General features: G+C 43.0%; 1 protein-coding gene across 6 annotated transcripts in view; it reads left to right on the top strand.

Moving 5' to 3' along the window:
- The first annotated feature begins 4,036 nt into the window (after window positions 1-4,036).
- kmt2d (lysine (K)-specific methyltransferase 2D) overlaps window positions 4,037-21,998 on the top strand; it is a 38,449-nt gene continuing 20,487 nt past the window's right edge. Inside the window, exons 1-35 of one of the 6 annotated variants that reach the window (XM_044212183.1) lie at window positions 4,037-4,068; window positions 6,997-7,079; window positions 7,373-7,484; window positions 7,622-7,824; window positions 7,988-8,097; window positions 8,206-8,368; window positions 8,555-8,726; window positions 8,844-8,958; window positions 9,167-9,345; window positions 9,456-9,757; window positions 9,871-9,990; window positions 10,142-10,947; window positions 11,095-11,208; window positions 11,345-11,458; window positions 11,608-11,712; window positions 11,809-11,990; window positions 12,263-12,427; window positions 12,630-12,739; window positions 12,865-12,909; window positions 13,018-13,206; window positions 13,316-13,477; window positions 13,583-13,705; window positions 14,165-14,286; window positions 14,386-14,521; window positions 14,633-14,719; window positions 14,813-14,890; window positions 14,983-15,141; window positions 15,816-15,885; window positions 16,075-16,313; window positions 16,443-16,516; window positions 17,606-17,656; window positions 17,779-19,413; window positions 19,495-19,662; window positions 19,845-19,984; window positions 20,317-21,998. The exon at window positions 20,317-21,998 is cut by the window's right edge and continues 105 nt beyond it. In XM_044212183.1, coding sequence (XP_044068118.1) covers window positions 7,031-7,079; window positions 7,373-7,484; window positions 7,622-7,824; window positions 7,988-8,097; window positions 8,206-8,368; window positions 8,555-8,726; window positions 8,844-8,958; window positions 9,167-9,345; window positions 9,456-9,757; window positions 9,871-9,990; window positions 10,142-10,947; window positions 11,095-11,208; window positions 11,345-11,458; window positions 11,608-11,712; window positions 11,809-11,990; window positions 12,263-12,427; window positions 12,630-12,739; window positions 12,865-12,909; window positions 13,018-13,206; window positions 13,316-13,477; window positions 13,583-13,705; window positions 14,165-14,286; window positions 14,386-14,521; window positions 14,633-14,719; window positions 14,813-14,890; window positions 14,983-15,141; window positions 15,816-15,885; window positions 16,075-16,313; window positions 16,443-16,516; window positions 17,606-17,656; window positions 17,779-19,413; window positions 19,495-19,662; window positions 19,845-19,984; window positions 20,317-21,998 — 8,281 coding nt within the window. In that variant the 5' untranslated portion in view covers window positions 4,037-4,068; window positions 6,997-7,030. The other 5 variants (XM_044212184.1, XM_044212182.1, XM_044212181.1 and 2 more) reach the window with 5 other exon arrangements.

The following is a 21,998-nucleotide window of genomic DNA, read 5'->3' as shown; positions in this document are numbered from 1 at the left end:
TGGTTCGCCCTATACAGGTCAAGTACACACTATGATAATGAAATGAATAATTAATTATGAGCCACTGTACTGTATACCCCCCTCCTATGTTAGGTGTTGTTGTATAATGTGTCCTTGTACTGGTCTGTACTCTTTGTTGTTTTTTGTGGTTGCTGTTTTGTTTTGTATGTCTGTCTTGTATAAATGTAAAAGTCTAAATACAAAAAAACTGAGTTGCTTTGTGTGAAAAACCCAAGACATATGCAAATAGAACATTTCTAGGGTTGTATTTGGGCATTATGTATGTTACAGTGTTCAAGACCTCTGTGGAAATCAAGTCAACAGGCTGGTGGGTTAATGAAAAGCCCAGATGTACTTAAATATTCCCCACACTGTGCCACCACCTTGACTTTATCGACACAGACTTTATCACATGGCTGCCTCAAGGAAATTTTCAGGTTTAAGAACTATGAGGAGTTCTTATTGGTATACACTGATCTCTTTGGGTCACAAGTACTATATCTGTTGGTGATCTGTCTGTTACCAGTTACTATTAAATATTTACTTTAATTATTTTTTATGTAAATCTACTTTTCAAAGGTTCATAATAATGTGTAAGGCTATATGCAGGACATGAAGTACAAGGTTATACACCCCCTTGTGGAGGAACTGATATTATGCCTGTGAATTTTATTTCATATGGTTTCTTATAATAATAAGTACATATAATAACTACTCTAGATAATAAAGTGTAATTTAACAAACCTTGATTTGATATATAATACTTGTAATTTATTGGTAACGATCTATGTACAACGAGATATTATAAATTTGTATTTTTTTGTCAAGGAATGCATTTTTACAGTACTGACAATACAGCAAATATTTGAATGGAGTACTCCACACTGTGTTATCAGAACTATGAACTCAAAACAGATAGGACATTATGAAAACAAACCACAGACCAAACAGCATCCTCTAAAAGTAGCCTATGCTGTTTTTTTCCCACTGCTCTTTAAGGTATATAAATGTAACATTGAGCACCCAAACTGTATTCTCTTCTTGTGGTTTATGTTCTGTTGTAAACATCTGTGGAGGTATTCTAGGGGATTATCCTTGAGATTCAGGAGGCAGATGGGAAAGCACCGACTCTGTTCACTAGCCAATAGGAAAAGCCTGGTGTCCTAATACCACCCTCTATTTACATCCATTGGCCAATCAGTCACTGTCTTCCAACCAGTCTCAGCCCCCCCAAAATCTAATCCAATCTTGCTAAAGCTAAATGGGGAGTTAACTAATCCTGTCAGGGGGACCAGTTATAACCTATTTTCAAAATGAAAACCTGCACACCCCACATTCAGACACTGAGAAACATCCATTTCCTGACCGAAATATACTTGGGTGTTTTTCTATTTGTAAAAGACAGACTAGTGTGACCAGGTTTGAAGAGTAATGACAAAGGTTTTTTTGTGTCAATATTTAATGAGACATGAAGGAGAAAGATGCATCAGTGGAGATATGTCATGGGTTTAATATGAATGTGAAAATAATTGAGTGTCAGAACATCCTCCTAAACATTATAGAATTTTCCTCACATGCCACACCTGATCAAATTGAGTCAAATCTTTCTGTATGGCAGACAATTGAACTTGTGACTCCATATGTGATCGAAACTTAGACCCTGAGTGGCAATTGTCTTTTTGTAGGCTGATTTTTCAGTAATTTTAACACCTCAGAAACCAATTATTAATTATCTAATCTAGTGAGCAATTATCAAAAACCACATGATTTAACTCAATATGAAACCGTGTTTATCTACTGTAACTACTAATAACCATGTAAAGGGTGCTGCTAAGTCAAACAGTCATGATTTTAAAAAGCATGGGTTTTCACATCTGGTTTCATTGGGAACTGCTGTCAACTATTTCAAGTTTTGTGCACGCAAGTAGCTCATGATAATTATGAAAAGAACTACTGGTCTCTTCACCACCATGATGCGCATTCTGTACATAGATGCCTCTGCACATATACATAACCACAGATGTTTCACAGTGCAGGGTCAGCTACAGATCACCCCACTGCAGCAGGTGGTTGTTCACTGCTTACATAGCACACAATGTATTGGAGATGAGCTGTCAGGCAATTGTGTGCGATCACTAACATTAATTTAGAGTTATAGCCTATAAGTAAGCTACTTACTTGTAACAGTTCAATGTTTTGTTCTAGGGCATGACAGGAGATATACAGTAACTGATGTGGAATAAACCTGTGACCTTCTCACAGTGAGACAGACTACTGACTTACTGAAATTAGGAAATGAGGTTGTCTGAGTCAGTGTCTTCTTTTAAGTCTCTTCTCAAAACACATTTTTGTTGGAAAGCATATCCTGATTTTACCTGAACTGGCTGTTTATTTTATTGCTTTTATGTATTTTTATTTCTTTATATTTCATCATTTACTGTGGTATTTTATTTATCTTGTTGTGAAGCACTTTGTGCTTTGTTTTGATAAGTGCTCTATAAATAAAGTTTTATTATTATTACTATTATTATTACCCAACCTAATTTTCTGTAAGTTCACAGGATCAATCCAATAACATCCAAGCTTTACTGCATGTACAGCCTCAGGCTTTTTGTTCGTGAAATCCCTTTTAAAGGATGGCATGGAGAGGTTGGCGTCTTGATTTAAGAAGAACTATACACATACAAGAGGATGTGCAAGATCTGCACAGCTTAGTAGTCTACAGAACTTTTTTTTTTATTTTTCACCAAAATTCCTTGTGGGCTATGACACACTTTTTGGGGGAAAAAAGCTTTAAAAGCATGCATCTTTGAGAGGACTATCTGCCCACATCTGCATAACTGTTGAAAGTTGCTGTATGCAAGGTATTAGGATCTTAACATGCCATCACTCAGTAGTATTTTTAACTCAAAACTAACAATCTGTGATTTTCTCAGGTGATAAGACAACCTAAAGATAAAGAAGGCCCACCTCCCAATCCCACCCTCCACAGTATAGGCATACATTATGATTGCTTCTTAACCATAGTTGAAGACCAGATTTGATAATGTATTACATGAACAAATAATTGTTAAATAAAAAATGGAAAAAGGTAATCCACTGAAATGTCAGTTGATTCAGTGTCAGAGGATAAGGGTTGTAAAGTGTGTGTCTTCTTGTCTGCTGAAGCACCGAGCATGTTGCCAACCTCTTTAACACAATACAGTACGATTTAAGGGCTATACAATTATTTTATTTTGATTAATTCCCATGTCGCTTGATAACAATTTACAAATACCACTTTCGTGGATGGTAATTACATATGCCTGGATAATAAGGGAAACCAATGTGGCCACAAATCGCCAGGGTACACCATAAAACCTCTCAGAATGAGCTACAAAGGTGTAGTGGCTTATTTCGGTCATTATCAGTGAACGCGCTGAAAACTTGGTCGAGGTTTATTTCAGATCATGGTAGATTCAAGTCAACTCTCAAGTCACTCCAGCCAAATGCGCAATGCATAGCAATATAGAAACAGAGGCGGAATGGGGACTTAGCAACCGTGGTGAAGTGCTCAGTACACATTTGTTATGTTAATTAACGTTACACAATGAATTTGCAAAGAGAAATATGAATATCGAGCTCAAGTAGATCGCGGCTGATCAATAGTCAAAACGAATGCATTCATCCGCAGCAAAGTAGCTTTGGTCCTACAATCATAACAATCTAATGAAAAATGGCTTCTCTGGATCCGAAAATCTAATGACCTAATATCTGATATCTACCATTTCAGTGGTCCGCGCTCTCCTGATTAAAAACTTGTGTGTGCAAAATGATCACCCTTGCACAAAGTTCTCCATTGTTGTACTAAACCTATAACACGTTTTACTGGTATCTAGTAATAAAACACACATTTTGCTCGTTCTTTTGCATGGGTTTATTTTTGACGTAGTTGTTATTAGCTAGCACTGCTAGCAGCGGCTAGCCACTTGGCGGAACAGCCGTGTGCAAACGCAACGCAGTTCAGCGAAGTGGAGATGCTAGTGACCCATAGAAGGGTACCCATGCAAAGTTGAGCTGCATATTTAGGTAGATGAATGCCTGCAGTCGACTAAAACTTAAAGAAAAAATATATTCACTGTCGTGTCAACAAAGTTTGGGGCTGTAATTTTCGGATGCACTATTTTGTGCAAAGTTGCAGTAGCTTTAACGACCTCGCGACCGAAATTCCAGAACAGAGTAGAGGCTAGCTACTGTTAACTTAGGTTATTAGCCTTCAAGCTAAATCAACAAGCAAGGAGCCAGCCAGATAGGTAGTTTGGCTGGGGAGCCTTTTTCGGCACTGGTTGAAGGCTTGTCTCAGTGCTTAGTAGTTCCCCGGCACTATACGACCAGTCGACACAAAGCTCAAGTTGTTGGTTGGCTAGCTAACCATAGCAGTATCTACTTCTAGTTGAAGAGCTAGCTAGCACCACCGCACCGCCTGCCTTCCGCCGACGTGCACTTCCCCCACTCTCCTTCCAGCCGGCTAGCCGCAGCGTTAGTCCGGTACATAAAATGAAGCGACCATCAGCGTTTTGGGAAGCTATGTGGCTGTTTGGATTTTGCTGATGTATGAGGAGACGATATTGTTTTTGTGAGGTGAGCTGTTTTAATTATGGCCTCTTTAAACTTCTTGCAACAGACATACCTAAATACACACCAACCCTGACCTTAGACCGGGTAATGTTAGCTCTGCTATCGGTAACATTTAGCTGTTAGCTTCGACCAGATGGAGATGTCTACTTGCTGGAGAACTAGCTAGGTTACCTGGGTGCTAACTTTAGGTTGAAATATGTTTTACGTTGACTGTGTCCAAGGTATGATCCACGGAGTAGCCGGTTGACAGTTTTAGAAGTATATGTGTCTGTGTATGAGATGGGATATATTTCTCGTAGTTTTGCCTCTTCGGGACACTTTGCTGCTACGTCACCATTGGTAGTTGTTAGCTTTTCCGTATCAGCCTGTCGCTAGTGACACGGACAAGGCTATTTGCTGGACCGAACCAATCCTTTGAAGTCGGTGTTTACATTGAGAAATAGTGCTTAGCTCTGCAATTATTCAACTATAAAATCTCAATAGCTTTACCTTGGCACTGCAACAAATAGCAGCTGCTGTTGGCCAACATTACAAAATAAGAACAAACATGTTCACCGTGAAAGTTAATTTGTAATGTTAACACTTTTAACGTCAACTTAGCTAGCCAGGATGTTAAGACGTTAACTTAGCCATCATGTCATCACTTTTGCTCTGGACATTGTTAACTTCATTTTAGAGACAAAGCCTATTTAGTAACGTTAACCTCATAACAACGGTTTTGTAGGACTTGGATTTGACGTTAGTTTATTATCGAGAAGAGAGTGCGTTTCCAGTGTTGCTGCCACCGAATACGTTTATTACGAAGATGTAACGTCAACGTTGCATAGAGAAATTAATTCTGTCTCACAGCTCAATTGCATTTTTTTTGGTGCCATTTCCTAAACAGCGTTTTAATGTAGCGCCTGTATTGTGTAGGTTAGGCTAATAGTGGAAGTATGTTTATTTTGGGAGTATCGACTGTAACGTTTAAGTGCTCACTGGACGGGCATTCAAAGCACTCCTAAATAATTTTGTCAAATATGCATATACATTGGTATTGGTTAAGTGTTATAATTAATCACATTCTGCTGATACTACTTTGTGATGAATTCTGCTCCTATGCATTAATAAACACGAGGGAAGCGCACCCATCCTCGGACTGGGATCTGCTTCCAAGTGCCTCAGTGAGAATGAAAAGGGAACATTTCGAAATGTGTGTGTGATTCTTTTCTAAATATGATGGCACAGTTTTTGTTTTGTAACTGACGAAACACTGCGAGACTCTCAGCTGGATCTGTATTTCAAAGTCACTCGCATTTATTGTCTTTTGAGCCCATTAGATCAGGGCATACAACATCGCATCGCAGACGATTCTCTCGGTTGTTTATTTTCTAACATTTGGACATTCACGATGAAATTAACAAATATAAACATAAGTGAAATATACCATGCGAATCGACGCCGATCAGCCCTTTTTTACAGTATCGTCTGTCCATGGCGTTAACTTTAAAAAAACATGATATGACTTCCTATTATTAGCTGTGTTCATGGACAAAAATGGTCCAGTCCTGCATTGTTTGTTTTATAGTATTTTGTTAATGGCGTGCATCTTATAGCGGAACTATAATGCGAGCGACAAAGGTTTTGCACGAAAGGAGCCCCGCTGCAACAGGAAGTTCTACATACGGAAGTTGTGTTTTCTTTGTGTATCCCGATTTATGGTTGTTTTATTTAGGAAAACACCATTTTAGTTTTAACATTTTGTGCTTTTTCACGCAGCAGTTTCGCCGATTTGGATTATGCATTGCTGGGTAAATAATAACTTTGAATTGTTAAAGCGGTTTCCGAATGATCTGCCTCCTGTAACCCTCGCGCTATTTTCATGAGTTTGCGAAAAAGCTCGATTGCATTAGTGCAAACGTTAGTCAGATTAACACAAGGAAATCGTCTGAAGTGAGGACATAACAGTCAATTTTAATTGGTTGCATTGTTAGTTGTAAGTCTTTGTGAAAAGTGCTTTTGGATGGATAGGGAAGCTAGTGTTTAGTATGGTGTGGCAAAGAAAGATGCATTTTGGAGATTATTTGTTTATGATGATAAACATGTTGGCTAATGAACAATGCCATTTCTATTGTGGTGAGTGGGGCCCTGCATACCACTTAGCTGTTCATTTTTATGGGAGTAAATCTGAATCTCATGCATTTAGTAATTTTTTCATGTCATTATCAGTTCTGTTCTCTCCATTCATTAAGCAGCGCTAATAGACCAGATGTTAATAGCATAGCCAGTTATCAGATGAAATTCCCACAGATTGTTTGCATACTATGAATACTTTTATTAAACTATTCTACTTCTAATTAACATTTACAAGTTGATTCTACTTATCTTTTTAAATTGCAGATCTCTGTCAAGGAGGTCAAAATCAGTACAGGGGATGGACGAGCAGAAATCAAACTGCGAAGAGAATGACTCTGAACCAACAGGTAACGTGTCCTTTTTTAAAATCGTCCCCATGCCCCAATATCATCCATTATGAATGTACACTTATCTGTAGGAAGATGAATAATATCACAAAGTGACTCTGCCCTGAAAGAGAAATGCACATGGTTGAGATTTGCAAATGTAATTTATTAGAGGAACAGAACAAATTAGAATGTTTTTATTTCCCCATAGCAGATAAGTCAATGTGGGTTTGGTAAAAACCATTTATTCCCATTGTTTCATGCAAAAAAGTGAAGTTGTCTTTTTTGTCTTTTAACCCCCCCCCATTCTCTAGCTGATGACAATGCCTCTTCAAAGCAGCTTATCTCCTCTGAGGAGGAGTCCAAAGCCCTTCCTGCTGCTGAGGACATGTCTGGTGCTACTGCAGCCTCTTCCAGCACACCTGTGTAAGTTTTTCATTCAGATCGTAAAGGATATTGTGCACTCTGTTTTGGTCTTTATCCCAAGAAGCTGTTTATTGTTGGCAAAACCAAAAACCAAATCTCTATTTGTGTTTTGAACAATTTTGTTTGTGACTGTACAGAGAGAACGTTCGAGCCTGTGCGCTTTGTAACTGTGTGGAGCGGAGCCTGCATGGACAGCGGGAACTGAGACACTTTGGGCCATCTTCTGAGTGGCCGATCCTCAAGCCATCAGCTTCCCCACTGCCACAGCCAGGGAATGATGACCTGTCTTCCATTGGATTTTCCGACTCCCCCTGTCTGGCGGCACTCTTTGACGACTCAGGTTGCACTCAAAACATTATAAGATTATTTAATTAGTGTGCAATAAATAATTACTTTTATAAATTAATCATGTTATAGGTTCCATCTACTAGAAATACAGCATACAGATGTAGAATTGAAGTTTGGTTAGAAATCTTACTGATGTTGGGCTTTATAATGAACAGGGGGTTGTTGGGTTCATCACTGGTGTGCGGTGTGGTCGGATGGAGTGAAGCGGATGGAGAATGAGGAGCTGGAGAATGTGGATAAGGCCGTTAACTCAGGGACACAGCGGGTAAGTGCACTGTCAATAGACATGGATTAGATTGTATTGGATGAGAATGTAGGAATTAACAGAGGCTTCCTTCACAAAATCTTACTTGTTACCATTGGTTTATTTCAGCTTTGTGAATACTGCAAAAGGCTGGGTGCAACCATTCGATGCCATGCTGAGGGCTGCTCACGGTTCTACCACTTCCCCTGCTCGGCAGCCAGTGGATCCTTCCAGTCCATGAAGCAGTTGGTCCTCCTCTGTCCAGAGCACATAGACAAAGCAGAAGAGTTGGGTAAGAGAACCAGACATCTTTGTAAAAATTGTGACAAACACCAGGCATCTTGAAAATGTGGCTAAAAAGTTATTCCCTGGTGACTTTCATGTTGAACTAAGAAGAACTAAAAAAATGAACTGTCCTGATTTTAATTTTTTTTCTAATATCAATTCATATGTATTTAATTTAATTTATTTTTTACAGCAGGTGAGGAGGCTTGGTGTGCAGTGTGTGATTCAGCGGGGGAGCTCACGGACTTGCTGTTCTGTACGGGTTGTGGCCAACATTATCATGCAGCCTGTCTGGAGATTGGTGCCACGCCCATCCAGCGTGCAGGATGGCAGTGTCCAGAGTGTAAAGTGTGCCAGACATGCAGGTTAGTCCACCCTTGTGAGTCAAACTGCACCATATACGAGCTATTCAGATGTAGTGCATGATATTTACATTTATTTCCCATTTTTAAGAGTAATGTCTTGATTCTGCGTTTTCTTAGGCAACCAGGAGAAGACTCCAAAATGTTGGTATGCGATGCCTGTGATAAGGGCTACCATACCTTCTGTCTCCAACCAGCCATGGATTCTCTTCCCACTGATCCATGGAAATGCAGAGTAAGTCACATTTTTCATTCTCTTCTGTACAATGTGATGCCCTTACCTTGGAAACTTACTGTAAAAGCAAGCTCACTTACTTTTTTGAGAATGAATCTTCCTGTCATAAAATGTTTTTATTTAACAGGCCATATGAAAGAGTTTTTTTTTTTTTCATATGCTTCTTTGATCGGTTTACATTTTATTCCCATAACTTGTATTTTGACAGAGGTGTCGTGTATGTACCGAGTGTGGTGTCCGTGGACTGGTACTGCCAGGTTCGACCCAGTGGTTTGACAACTACGCCGTGTGTGAGGGCTGCCAGCGTCAACGCAGCTCTATGTGTGGCGTGTGCAGCAAAGCTCCCAGTCCATCTGTCACTCTGCAGTGCTGCAGCATGTGCCACAGGTTAGTTTAATGCACAAGCGCAATATCGTTCATTGGAGGTAGCTATCTTGTGTGGGCTTGTCGCTCATATTGTCATAAAATATTTCTTGATGATCTCGTTATTGTCTTAGGTGGGTGCACAGTGAGTGTGCTTTGCCGGGGGAGCTTCTAGTAGCCAAGTGCATTTGCTTGCTTTGCAAGAAGAATCAGCAGCAGCCTGTCATTCAACCACACACAGCAGCGATAAAAACCAGAGAGGCATCTGAGAAGACTGAAGGACACGTGGATTTGGTAGAGACAACAATCCAAATGGATGCAGACATGGTGACAGAAGAGCACACAGACTTATCAGAGGTGACAAAAGGACAGAGAGTCACATCAGAGATTGGTCAGACTGAAGCCACGACTGACAAAGAGACACCCATGGACCTGGGTAAGTCTCAGTCACTTAAGACAAAGTTTACAAGACTTTATTGGACTAGTAAAAGAATGTAACTTGTTTATGTCTGAGATGTGCCTACGTAATTTAACTACTTTTGGCTTTAGGGGTGGAGTCTGCAGTTGTTGAGACAGCAGACGTTGGAGAGAGAATCTTGGAGGAAGAGCCGCAGGTCGCAAAAGAAGGATTCACTCCTGAGACACCTGCTGCTCCACTTGAGCCCAAGGGTAAACTCAGAACACACTGTAAACATACATATTTGAAAATTAACTCAAAGCAGTACTTTACTTTATTATTTGTATGATGGTGTGCCGTAACTAATGATAGATTTATAAATGTTAACACTAATAACCCTGCATTCCTTAATCTCAAATGTAGAGTGTGGAACAACAGAACAGGGGGCCTCTTGTCTACCTGCTGATGAAGAGAGAGCAGAAGAGGCAGTCAGCCAGGTGACCCAAACCACCCCTTCCCAGGACCCCACAGCAGAGACGCAATCTAACAACCCTAAAGTAGAACCAACACTGGTGTCACAGCAGGGCCCTGAAAATATGGAGATGGAGAAAGAGGGGGACAAGCAAGAGGCCACTCCCTCAGTGGAACAAGAAAAGTTATTAAACAGTGGATCTGATGGCATGCCTAGCACAGAACCATTCAGTAAGGATCCACCAAAGTTATCAGCTTCTCCTGCCCCTGTGGACAAAACAGAGCATTTGCAAATGGCTAATCAGCAGGAACGAAGTCCATGCCAGGAGCCCCAGTCTCCTTCTCCTCTTTCTCTATCAGTAGACACCCAAGAGGCCCTCTCTGCTGTGGACATGGACGGGAGGTTACTACCTCACTCTGAGGAGGAGGAGGAAGAAGACGATGATGAGCCCATGAAAGGAGAAGGACATAATGAGGACATAAAGCAGGAAATGCAGGAGCAAGACGGTAAACCGGAATTGCTGCTGGATGAGATGTCCAATATGAGCCATGGAGATGAAAGCAGCAGTGGCTTTCTGGGCTCTCCAGGAGAACCCGATCCTCAGCTCTCCATGGAACTTGGCTTTGTACCTGCTGGCCGCTCACACATAGATAACCTGCTCACTGAGACTGATGACTCGCTTCCCTTCGAACCCCTCAGAAGCGACAGAGAGAAGGCGAAACGCAGAGGATCCCCAGGCCGCTCACGGATCAAACAGGTGAGGTCACCATGTACATGTATTGTTATTGAGCGATTAGCTGAACAGCTGACATTTTACTTTAACTCTTGTTTTTGTTTTTAAGATGTCATTATCACATTGTCACAACACAACTTGACATTGAAATTTTTTTTCCTCGGCTTGTAGGGGAGAAGCAATAGTTTTCCTGGGAAGCGTAGACCTCGAGGGGGTGGTGGAGGGAGGGGGCGTGGTGGGAGGTCACGCCTCAAAGCCATGGCCTCCTGCATTGATGCCTTCTTGGTGAGCTGTACTTTACACATCATTCAGATGTTCTTTTCATATGTTTTCTCTGTTTTGATGTGATCATAACTGTTTTCATAATTTGTCATTATGACATTTTGGCAATATGTTTAACTGTTTATCCCCTTGTCCACAGCTAAGCATGACCTCAGACACTGGACTAAATAAGGAGGAAGATGATGAGGAAGATGACACCATGCAGAACACAGTGGTTCTTTTCTCAAACACTGATAAATTTGTCCTGCTCCAGGTACAGCTCTTGTTGTAGTGTAACATTTTAATTGCCCTGTGGCATTTTCTGTGCCAAGAATCACAGTTGTCACTTTCAAATGCAACATAAACAGACTCTTTGTTTCCTCTCATTAATTTTTCCTTCTCGCTTTCTTTCCTCTGTTTCAGGATATGTGTGTTGTGTGTGGCAGTTTTGGAAAGGGTGCGGAGGGGCAGTTGTTAGCTTGTGCTCAGTGTGCCCAGTGTTACCATCCTTACTGTGTGAACAGCAAAGTAAGCACAATGTTATCCTTTAATTAAGAAAAATAAAATAAAATTCATAACTGTGTTTTCTAAATCCAGATAGATTAAACCTGATATCTTCTGTAGATCACCAAGACGATGCTCCGAAAGGGCTGGCGCTGTTTGGAATGTATTGTATGTGAGATGTGTGGAAAGGCTTCGGACCCCTCTCGTCTGCTGCTGTGTGATGACTGTGATGTCAGCTATCACACCTATTGCTTGGACCCACCCCTGCACAATGTTCCCAAGGGTGGTTGGAAGTGCAAATGGTAAAAAAGAATTAAACTCTAAGAGCACAATGCTTCTTTCAGCCTTGTAGCTTTGAATGGGGTCAAATGGAAATTAATACATGTAAATTTGCATATTATGTAAAACACTCATGCCTCAGCCCTGCATTAGCAATTCAGCGGCCCATCCCTCTCCCTCTTGCTTCTGTAGAAACAGAAAAAATGTTACACCACTCACATTGGCATCTGTATTTTTTTTTTAATCTTGCACATTAGCTGTAGAATTGTTACAGAGTGCTTCACTACTTCTGCAGGTGTGTGTGCTGTGTGCAGTGTGGTTCCAACTCACCGGGTTTCCACTGTGAGTGGCAGAACAACTACACCCACTGTGGACCCTGTGCCAGCCTTGTCACTTGTCCAGTATGTAGAGAGAACTTCATGGAGGAGGAGCTGCTGCTGCAGTGTCAGTACTGCGATCGGTGGGTGCTGCTCATTAGAACTACACATGCACACACCAGACACAGAAACTGAGGTATTCATGAGCACAGCTAATGAAGACAAGCGGGGAATGGATTATTTATGTATTTTTCATTTCATGAATTATTCCATAACATCTTTGATTTGCAGTGTGATATGTTATGAAAAGTATGCGTATCAATGTATTTCTGTGTGCCTGTGCAGATGGGTCCATGCTGTCTGTGAGAGTCTGTACACAGAGGATGAGGTAGAACAAGCTTCTGATGAGGGCTTTGCATGCACATCCTGCACCCCATATGTTCCAAAACCCGTGGGTAAGTCGACACTATTTTAAAACTGAAAACACTGGTTTCAAAATATATACACAGAATATTCTTGTATGTACTGATGATATGATTTTCTTTTGCTTTCTCTACCTGCTTTTTGCCTTTGTTCACAGTAGTAGAGTCAGCCATTATGGCTTCAATAAAGATCAAAGAGCCAGGTTAGTGGATTTTGCTTATTTATGTTAATTATCACAAGCCCATTCTGCCTGGTCATCTTTTGTTTGTTTTATTGTAATATACTCAGATTTGCAAATGTGCTTTTACAGAACCCCAGTTCTACCGGTTGGAAGGTGTATGGCTGACAGAGTCAGGTATGACCCTGCTTCGCAGCATCTCCATGTCTCCCCTGCACAAGAGACGGCAGCGCCGCTCCCGTCTTGGCACTCTGTGTTGTGAAGGAGGTCCTGATGGCATGGATCTGAGGGAGGTCGAAGGAGAAGGGGAGGAGGGAAAAGGTTGGCACACTGTTGGCACATCCATTGGTGTATGACCAATTTTCAGGGGTGTTTTACTCCTTTTTAATGTAATGCATTGTGCAAATTAAATTTTATTCTGTATATCTAGGCTGTGGGGAGCCCATGGAATGTGAACCCAAGATGGAGAACCCTGGGAGTCCCGACAGAGAAGGTGGTGCTGAGAGGGATGCTGGTGCAGAGGGAACTGAAGGCGGAGGAGCAGAGGAGACAGATGATAGCAAAAAAAGAAAGCGGAAACCTTACAGGCCTGGTAAGCTACTCAGAATTTCACAAAACAATTTATAACATCCACATATACTGTATGTCTGAGCATCTACAAAATATTTACAAATATTTTATTCATAAATTGTACTAGGAATTGGAGGCTTCATGGTGCGACAAAGGAAGTGTCACACACGGATGAAGAAAGAATTTTTTGCCCAGCTGGCTGGAGAGACTACGTTAGATGGACAACCAATAGAGAGAACCATTGATGAAGGTTAGTGACAACAACAGACTGTTGAATTTCATTTAATCCAATGTTTAAACTTTCTAATAAAATAACTACATAATTCTCATAAATTTGATCTTAGAAAGTAGTGACTAAATGGGGTGTGGGTTTAGTGCTTTGCTTAAGACATTTTTGACAGGGTAGGCTGTTTTCTACCTATTGACCATGGGACCCTCTTCTTATGGTCTCTCATCCCTAAGGTCAGGGTCATCCAGCAAAAGAGTTGATCCTGGCTTAACTGCCACAACTCAATGCCATGTCATCCACCAAGGCACTGAAGCAGCACACCCCCACTAACGCAACCCCTTTCATTTTTTTAACACATGGCTGTTTTTGGTCTGAATGTCCTCTCATCATCCTTGCCTTATTAGTGGCAGCGTGACTGCTTTTGTTTTTTGTGAATATTGTAAATTTGTGAAACTGAAATTCATCGTTATATATGTGTAGGACCCCACCCTGACACGGATAACATAATGGATCCTAAACCAGTGGAGGGCGAGGAACAGGCCAAGAAACGTCGGGGCCGGAAGAAGAGCAAACTTGAGGACATGTTTCCAGCTTATCTCCAGGTTTCTAGTTTTTCTATGCCCCATGCTTTTAACAGTTTTGAAATTTATGGTATCCAGTGATATAATGTTCATATCTTAAATGTTTGTAATTCACTGCAGGAGGCTTTCTTTGGGAAGACACTAATAGACTTGAGTAAGAAAGCTGTGATGATACCCCCAGGGCAGAGGCCAGGCACATGCCTTGTCCGACCTTCATTACCAGCACCATCAGGGGTCAAAACTACTGCCCCAGATAGTAAGAACAATGACTTGACCTGTGACGCATGAAAACTCTGCAAATTATTTGTGACAATGGTTGGGGAAAAGGTCAGTACAGGGTGTGTGACCTTTGTGCTTCTCTCACTAGCTGAGGCCAAGGATCGTGTGGTGAAAGATAATTTTCCTCTCAAGCAAGAGGGGGGTGAGGCCCCCCAGGCTCAGGGAGAAGGTGCAGGTAAGTGTCTGTTTGGACACTGATGCTACTGATTTATTGTTATGGTCTTGAGGTAATTGCAGGTTGGTTTAAAATTACACCCTTTTTTTGTAGGAGTTTCTGTACCATCCTCATCGCTGAAGGATCAGGCGTCAACTGATCCTCATGACTCTGATGCAGAAAAAAGAGAAGGTAGTCCCCTGAGAGGTTACTTTTGGTATATACAGTATGCAACATTGATTTAGGGGAAAGGTTTAATATCTTATGTTGTCCTTTCATGACAGGTCTTCCGCAAGGGGTGGAGAGTCAGGATTCTGAGCAGTTCTTCAGGAAGGTTCTGGGAGTGTCAGAAGGCTCCTCTTTGGGGGGCATGAAGCCCATCTTGGAGGGCAGTAAGGGAGAACTCAATCGTAGCGCTCTGCCGCAGAGAGCTCTCATCTCAGGTGGGTGCAAGGGGATACCTGCAGATCATCATATCATTAAAACCTTTTTGAAGTTCAAAACATATTTATTGTTTGATGGAGGACTTGGTAAGGACTAAGTATGCAAGTAAGGTTCAAAGGTGGGGTATGCGATTCTAATCCGATACACATCTGTTTGTCAAATTCAGTGAATATGTCTTCACGGTCTGCTAGCTGTCCGTACTGTGTGTGCGCTGAAAAAAACCTTTGGTGTTTGTACGCAGCCCTGGCTCTGTAAATGGGAAATAAACAAAGTGGCTTGGACCGGGCCACACAACACTATTCCAGCCATTCAAACATAATTTGTTAGTTAGCGTTAATTGACTTGCCCACGGACATTGAGCTTACTTTCTAGTTTACCAAGATGTGCTCCTGTTGTGATGTTTGCGATAGTAGCAGGAGAGTATCTCTGTCTGGAGCTGCTTAGCTGGCTCTGGGAAACCGTCTCGTCCTTTCTGGCTGTTAGCTTCACAGCAGCAAGTGTAGGTACAGTTTGCTAACCCACAACCTAACTAATGTTAGTTATATTACTTGCTGTATCGATGTTCGCTCTATATCATGGTATTTGGCATAGTATTGGATTTCTCCAGAATCGCATACCCCACCTTTTTAAGTGAAGTTTGGCTTGGGATTCAAATATGGAAAATCTCTTGCAGGGTCCCTGCCCTCAGCTGGAATGATGGAAGCCTTTCCTGGCCTCTCTCAGTCACCATTCTTTGACATGCGGTAGGACCAGTATTGCATTGCCTAATGCAATTTGTTTCACAACAATCTGTAGTATGTAGTTCTGCAACAACTTGTGCTGTAGATCAGTGTAAAAGCAATTAGCAATTTAGAATAGACTTTTGCTCCTGATGTTGACACTTGTAAACCCTTTATTTTATACAAGACATTACCCTCTCATGTGGTGTACAGGGACCGAGGAGGACTGTTCAGTCCAGATGGGGGTGAGGAGAGCCCCTGGGCCACTCCTTCTACCCCAGCAACCCCCTCCTCCCCACCGACCCCCACTGAGGCGGAGGGTGATGGGCTGTCCTACAACCAACGCAGTCTCCAGCGCTGGGAGAAAGATGAGGAGCTGGGAGAACTCTCAACCATTTCCCCTGTGCTTTATGCCAATACCAACTTTCCCACTCTCAAACAGGACTACCCAGGTGAGTGTGGAAGAAGTACTATACCAACATGTACAACCTATTATTTGACCAAACAGTCGTGCTTTTTCAAAATAAGGTTTATATCACTGTTAGATATTGAGCAGATGTTAAATATTTCTCCTGTCACAGACTGGGCTAGTCGCTGTAAGCAAATCATGAAGATCTGGAGGAAGGTGTCAGCTGCTGACAAGGTTCCATATCTGGTAGGTTCTCTGTTTTTTGTTTAAAAAAAGGATTGGTTTATACTAACTTAACAGTATTTTCCTGTAGTTATATTTACACGAATTTCTAAAATGTACTTAATGACTTGAAAATGTACTGTTCAAAAGTTTGGAATCACCTGTTTTATATTGATGTTTTTCTTCTTTCCTTCAATAATGGCTATTTTAACATAGATAAAAACAGTATAATTATACACTAAATTATTAGTATTATTTACATTTGTAAGAGAAACCTCCATTTAGTCCCTAGTGTTGCATGACAGGGGAGAATACTGGTGTAACCTTCCCCCTCCCCCCAAATACCTTAATCTTAATCCTTAATGATCTTTGATTTTTAATTTGTTTTCCAGTCCAGAAAAGTGTAAGTGACCCTAGATAATTTTTGAACCACAACTGTGCTTGCAATTGGGCTCTAAATATTTTGGGGACCAGTTTTTCTTTGGGCCCTCTGCAGTCTACTCAGAGGTTAGATTGAATAGGTTTAAACTGTGATTTGTCAGTCCATAGTATGTTCAGCTGATATTCCGTGATCCAATTCCAATAGTGCTTACTCTAGACTGACCTACTATTTCTATTTTGAAGTTTTAAGAATAGGTTTGCTAAAGCAACACGCCTGTTAATTCCAGCTTGTTAGAGGCATTAGACAGACACTTGACACTGAAACGGGAACCTGTTCCTATTTAAATCTGCACAGATTTTAATGCTAAGCTTCCATTTTCTTTTACCAATGACTGCTGATTTCTTATATTCTTATTTAACTATTGCTCAGAGGTATCTTTGTCTCTTTCTGCCTTTTCAGTTGTCAGTCTGGTTGAACCATTGTACAGTGTTTTTTCTCCATGTACAAAGCATTACTTTTTTTGAAAACCCTTCATACAAAACAAAATCTATTTGTAAAGAGGACTTTTTACAACCTAAAAGCATGAAAGACCATTCAAAATATAGAGTATTCCTCTCAGCCATCTGACTGTATCAAGCTTTTGTGGCAGGCAACTCCAAACTTTTGAACTGTAGTGTATGTTTTAAATTCTTCTTATTTTTCTTCTCTTAATATCTAATTTCTTTCTGTAGCAAAAGGCCAAAGATAACAGAGCAGCTCAGAGGATCAACAAGGCACAGAAGGTGACTTAAAGCATCAGCCCTTTTTGTATTGTCAAGGTGAATGAAAGGTTTGATATCTTTCATTAGAGTCGTGGTGCAGATTGTTAATCTTTCCTCTGGATTCTCCTCTTCTCTTCTCACAGCAGGCAGAGAGTCAGGTGTGCAGGCCAGTCAAAACAGAGCCAGGACGTGTGAAAGGAGAACGACCCAGTTTACACCTCCAAATCCCTCCACCTTCAGGCTCTACATCAATCTCTTCCCAGCCCAGCTCTGCAGAAAGCCCATTTCCCTTCCCTCCAGATTCAGGATCATCATCTGTCTTTTTCTCAGATGGACCTGTTAAAACCCCGGGGTCAGCTGAAATCCGGACAGATCCCTTGGCCAAGCTTCCTCCACAGTCACCCCATTCTCACTCCCACCCAACCCCACCCTTCTCCCATGCTGGGGCCAGCCCCTTGCAGGCCTCTTCCTCAGGTTATTCCGCTTCCGGCCCACAGGGTCCTCCTCAGGGACGGCCAGCCAGTCTTGGCCCCTTTGACATGCAACCAGGAACTCCTGGAACCCCCAGACGGGCTCAGCAGGTTGATCCCTACTTCAGATCACAGCTGCAGCAGCAACAGGGTCATCTACCACAATCACAGCAAGGCTCTCAGGAGTCCCTAGGGCCTCCAGAAAGTCCTCATTCAAGAGGTGCTGGGCTTGTAGAGTCGCCCATCTTCTCACCACCCCACAATACCCACTATGGAGACCCTTTCAGAACCCAGCAAGGGATGGGACGACCAGAATATGGTTCATCCCCATCACCATCTGCAGTGGCTTCCTCTCCTGCAAGCACAGGGCAGTATAGGGCTGATATGAGTGCACCTTCTCCACGCTCCTCTGCAGTTGGAAGACCTGACCTATCCACTGGCTCCCCTGCTGGGATGCTGGAGTCTGGGGATGGCTTATTCAAGGCACCTATGACGCCACGAATGCACCAAGGGGAGGGTGGGGTACTTCATCCTGGAGCTTCCCCTAGCCACCCCTCTGAAGGCTACAGGCAGTCTCCCTCCCACCCTTTCTCTGACCCCCACACTCAGCCACCGCTAACTCCCAGACCGCAGTCAGGCGACAATTGTTCTCTTGGACCCCAGAGACACCCTCTAGGTCAACAGGAACTATGCCCTAGAGTGCCCTCCAGCCCACAGTCCCAGGGCAGCTCTCAGTCTCCCCACACTCCTGGTGGCCTCTGCAATGAGGCTTACTCTGTCCAGTCTCCTGCTACCCCTCGTTTCCAATCCCCAGACCCTTGTTCTCAACCACCTTCAAGGCCACAATCTAGAGACCCTTTTTCTACTATCCACAAACCCCCTCGTCCCCCCTCTGTTGCCCCAGAGGGAACTGCAAGTTATAAAAGCTCATCTCATCCTAACCAGCAACCTCCACCCCATCCCACCAACAGTTCCATAGGGGATCCTCTCTCTGGTAAACCATCAGCACCTCCTACTTTCAGCCGCAGCCCCAACACGGGAGGCTTCCAAATAACCCAACAGCAAAGTCAGATGTTACAGGGTCAGCTTCAGCAACCACAGCCACAAACTCAGCAGACTATGGGGTCAGACAGCTTCAGCTCCAGGGCTCCACCTCCTTCTGGACCTCAAGAACTACCAGCTGTCCGCCCTCCAGATGCACCTCATCAGCCAGCTTTGCCAGGAATTCAAGAAATGTCTGACATTTCAGCAGTGCAGGACCCTGCATTAGTAGGCCTTAGCCCCTCTGAGCTGGAGAAGCACCGTCAGGTATCAAAGTATTAGCCAGTAAACAATCATTCTATGCACCTCCTTGGTGTTTTGCTAATCAATGCTTCTTGTGTTTTTTAGCGCCAGAGACTGAGGGAATTCTTAATCAGACAACAAATGCAGAGAAATTCCATTAGACAAGAGAAGGAGGCTGCTGCTGCTGGCAGTGCATCCCCTGGCTGGTCTGGAGGAGAGATGGGAGCCTTTCAACAAGACAAGGTCCACAGAGCACCACCACCTTATCCACAGGTACACACCTTGAGCATTATGCCACAAACAAATGTAACATCTGTGTGTGTGTCTGTGAATGAGAAGCAAACTGAGCAAAGAGCTTTGGGTAAAAGTATTGCATAAATGCAAGCATTTACCATTTGTTACAAATAAAAGAAAATGATACATTTACTTCTTTTTGCTGTTATTGCTTCCTTAAGGATCGTGTTGCTGCTACTACTTCTGGAGCTCAGGCTTCTGTGGCAGGGAAGATGCCTATGGCTGTTGGAGGCATGGAGGACAAGCTCATTCGCCCACCACCTATAGGAACCCCTGCCATCATGGATCCTAGTGCACTAAGGTAAGCACTTCAATGAAGTTGATTCATAATTGGTGTGAAATTAAAGACTTGGTTCCCCTTCCACAATTATAAATGTTCTCCCACTGTTTGAATAATGGTTACACAAGAAATTCGGCATCTTGTCATTTTGGTTGGTTACAATTATAGCATGTGGTTAGCTATATATATATATATATATATATATATATATATATATATATATATATATATTAAAAAAAAAATTCCTAAAGCACGCAAAATTAGCCCCACCCCCTAACATCTTCAAAACTCAGTAATACAGTAAACACTTTAAAATTAAAGTATCTTTTCTATTGTGAATCTCTGTCCTTCAGGCTACCAGGGCCCACCAGACCTCAGGGCATGTTTCCCCGTCCACCATTCCAGTGGCAGGGCCAGGCTCCAGGTCCAAGGAGGTTCCCCCAGCCTGGCATGGAGGCTATGGGCATAAGGCACAATCTCAACCCTGCTGCCAACATCCAGGGTATGGAAGGCATAGGTAACCCTCACACCATGATACCAGGACATGGAGGAGAGACCATGCAGCCAATGGGTCAAGGACCTCCACCGCAGTTCATTGAATTGAGACACAATTCACAAAGGCTACCCCTACGACCCCAGTTTATGCCTCGTGGACCCCAGCCCAGACCACGTCTCTTTGTCTCACAGCAAGAGATGGCAGCACCTTATATTCAGCAACATCCCATAGCTCAAGGTGGTGGCATTCAAACAGAGGGTGGCAGCAACTCACAGCTGGGGTTACAGCAGGGTGGACTGTCAGTTTTACTGCCTCAGCAGTCTACAGGCCCAGTAACACAACAGCCCCACCTGCAGCCCCAGGCATCTGCTTCCACTCCAAACATTCCTAGCACTGAGCAGAATCAGCTTCCACAACCAAGCGTAGTCACAGAGCCCCAGCCTGCCACAGTAAACAGTGAGGAACTGCCAGACCCTGACCTTGAGGGGCTTGGGGATGCCCCAGGGGATGGAGGGGTGGAGGATGAGGATGATTTGGCTCTAGATTTGGACCCTGACAAAGGAGATGATGACTTGGGGAACCTGGACAACCTTGAAACCAATGATCCACATCTAGACGATTTGCTTAACAGTGATGAGTTTGACCTGCTGGCTTACACTGACCCAGAACTTGACCAAGGAGACCCTAAAGATGTCTTCTCAGACCAGCTGCGGTTGGTGGAAGCAGAAAGTGAAGCACCTTCATCTTCTTCCAGATCTGTGCTTGTTAAAGTGGAAGAAAAAGCCAAGGTGGAGCCAGGACAGAAGTCTCTCACTACAGCCCCTGCCACTGCAGGGGGGTCTGCTTCCCAATTGACACTCTCTGTAGAAACTGCTGATATCTCCAAGGTCAAAGTAGAGGACAGAGGTCTGACCCCTCAAGTTCAGCCAGTACAGACTGTAGTGAAAGATGAAATAGGAGAGGCTGTGTCAATGCTTCTTGGTGGGACCACACCTTCAGCCAAGCCTGCACAACCAGAAGATCAGTCAGCTTCACTCAGTTCTGTTCGATTAGGGGGACTTCCGTACCCTCTGCCAGGTCAAGCTGATCCCTTGCCTTTTCCTTCAGCTGCTCCACATGCAGATATTGGTGATGATCCGCTGGGACTGCCTGATGTAGGGGGACAGCACTCCCCTGCTGTAGATTTGGCAAAGGTAGAGAGCTCTTTAGATGGTGAACTGCCTCTTCTAATACAGGATCTGCTGGAGCACGAGAAGAAGGAACAACAGAAGCAGCAACAGCAGCAACAGCTCAGTTCCCTCCACCAGGGAGGCATGCCGCCTCATTTTCCTGGCCTCTCAAGTCAACAGCTAAACCCACAGGCACCTGGGCAAATAATGCTGCCACATCACCATCGTCCACCACCCCAAGGAATGATGGCTCAGCCAGTGATGGTACCCCGTGCTCCGCACATGTTGCAGCAGCAGCAGCAGCAAAGGCTTATTGGAACTGGAATGGCACCTCCACCTCATATGACCATGGCCCAGCAGCAAGTCATGA

This window comes from Siniperca chuatsi, linkage group LG10 (assembly GCF_020085105.1).
Source record: "Siniperca chuatsi isolate FFG_IHB_CAS linkage group LG10, ASM2008510v1, whole genome shotgun sequence".
In the NCBI taxonomy this organism is placed as follows: Eukaryota; Metazoa; Chordata; class Actinopteri; order Centrarchiformes; family Sinipercidae; genus Siniperca; species Siniperca chuatsi.
The sequence above is the reverse complement of the archived record's forward strand: the minus strand, read 5'-3'. Positions and strand labels throughout refer to the sequence as shown.